Source organism: Cyprinodon variegatus, unplaced genomic scaffold, assembly GCF_000732505.1.
Source record: "Cyprinodon variegatus isolate N-32 unplaced genomic scaffold, C_variegatus-1.0 Scaffold940, whole genome shotgun sequence".
In the NCBI taxonomy this organism is placed as follows: Eukaryota; Metazoa; Chordata; class Actinopteri; order Cyprinodontiformes; family Cyprinodontidae; genus Cyprinodon; species Cyprinodon variegatus.
In genome coordinates this window covers 279590-281059 of record NW_015151393.1, presented here as the reverse complement: position 1 = coordinate 281059, position 1470 = coordinate 279590, and the positions used below count along the sequence as shown (strand labels likewise).

Genomic DNA, 1470 nt, shown 5'->3' with positions numbered 1-1470 from the left:
ACAAGACAACAACCAATGCGATAAGAAAAAAACCTCAGCTATGTCTGTACAAAAGAAACAGTTTCTTTTATGCAGACATAGCAGCTATTTAAAAAGCCATCTAAAAAATTCTAAGCTCTTTTTCAACATTATTTTCCCTATCTTCCTTTATGATTAAAAAAAGTTTGTCTCTGCTGCCTTCTTAACTAAAACAGTGGTCAATTGATGACATGTTCTCATCTTCTAATTTTTAGGTTTAATCATACAATGTCAATGTACATGAGAAAAGTATTGAAAAATGTATGGAATTTATGTGATTGGTGATACTGATTTTGGTGATTGTTAATCAGTGACTGGCCCCCAATTCCTGATCGGTGCGTCTCTATTCTTATGTCATTAAAAGTGTAGATTTACCATTACTTTTCTGTTTTATATGTTTTATAGATCCACAATTCCAGAGAGGCCAGGGAACGCAAAGGAAAGTCACAGCAGGTAAGAACACCTGCATGTCTAAAATGAGACTTGTTGTCTAAAAAGCAGAAACAGATGGGCTACACCGCACCACAGCCTTTCAGTCGACAAAAATGAGCCAAAGACTAACCTCAGTGGACATGCTGAGGTTTTGGACGTGAGAGGAAATTAGCACGAAAATGCCTACATACGTTAACTGTGTGTGTGTGTGTGTGTGTGTCTGTGTGGCCATGTCTTTAATACCTGGTGGGGACAATTTCCTAGGAATATGCTACATTTTGGGGACTCATAGGTACTTGTGGGGACCAACAACTGGTCCCCATAAGGAAGGGGTTAGGTTTAGGACTAAGGTGTGAATTGAGTTTAGGTTAGGTTTAGGGAGAGGTATGTGTCGGTAATGGTTAGGGTTAGGGCAAGGGTCACGGTTAGGCCATATAAATTAGTGGGAAATGAATGGAAGTCAATGGAAGGTCCCCACAAGGATATTATGACACAACATGTGTGTGTGTGTGTGTGTGTGTGTATGTGTTTTGTGGCAACTTTTACTAATACTCTCTGCAGTTGGTTCTTCTTTTTTTTTCTGATACCACTGAGCAGGTTAGAGGAGTCAAAACATCCTGCCCACCTTCAAACTCAGCCCACTTTAATGAAGTTGTGTTTCAAATCGTATCACTTTTGATACGATTACTGCTGATCAGTTTCTGCTTCTGTTAGGTTTCACAGGCAAACTGTGTCAATTATTGGGTTTTTCCTTTCTTGTGAGATTTTCCATTAGTGATCTAGTCGTTCTTGACAACAAGACACGTGGCTAATATTTTTCTTGTCTCCTTTCTTCTTTCAGACTGTCGAAGAGGGCATATATATGGTGAGTGTTACATTTACCTTCTACAGTGTTTTTATGTATATTTATAAACATTTTCTCATCTTCTCTCTCTCTCCTAAAGGGTCTGACTCCTCATGCACAAGACACATACGAAACCATCAGCATTAAGAAGTGATCCCATTTGGTTGCAATGTTCT

The 1470-nt window shown here is 38.8% G+C and overlaps 1 protein-coding gene across 1 annotated transcript in view; it reads left to right on the top strand.

The window, feature by feature from the left end:
- Positions 1–1470, top strand: part of LOC107100161 (nectin-4-like) — a 16421-nt gene extending 14951 nt beyond the window's left edge. The window contains exons 6-8 of the mRNA XM_015398550.1: positions 424–471; positions 1292–1315; positions 1395–1470. Coding sequence (XP_015254036.1) covers positions 424–471; positions 1292–1315; positions 1395–1448 — 126 coding nt within the window. The 3' untranslated portion in view covers positions 1449–1470. The remainder of the gene's footprint in view (positions 1–423; positions 472–1291; positions 1316–1394) is intronic.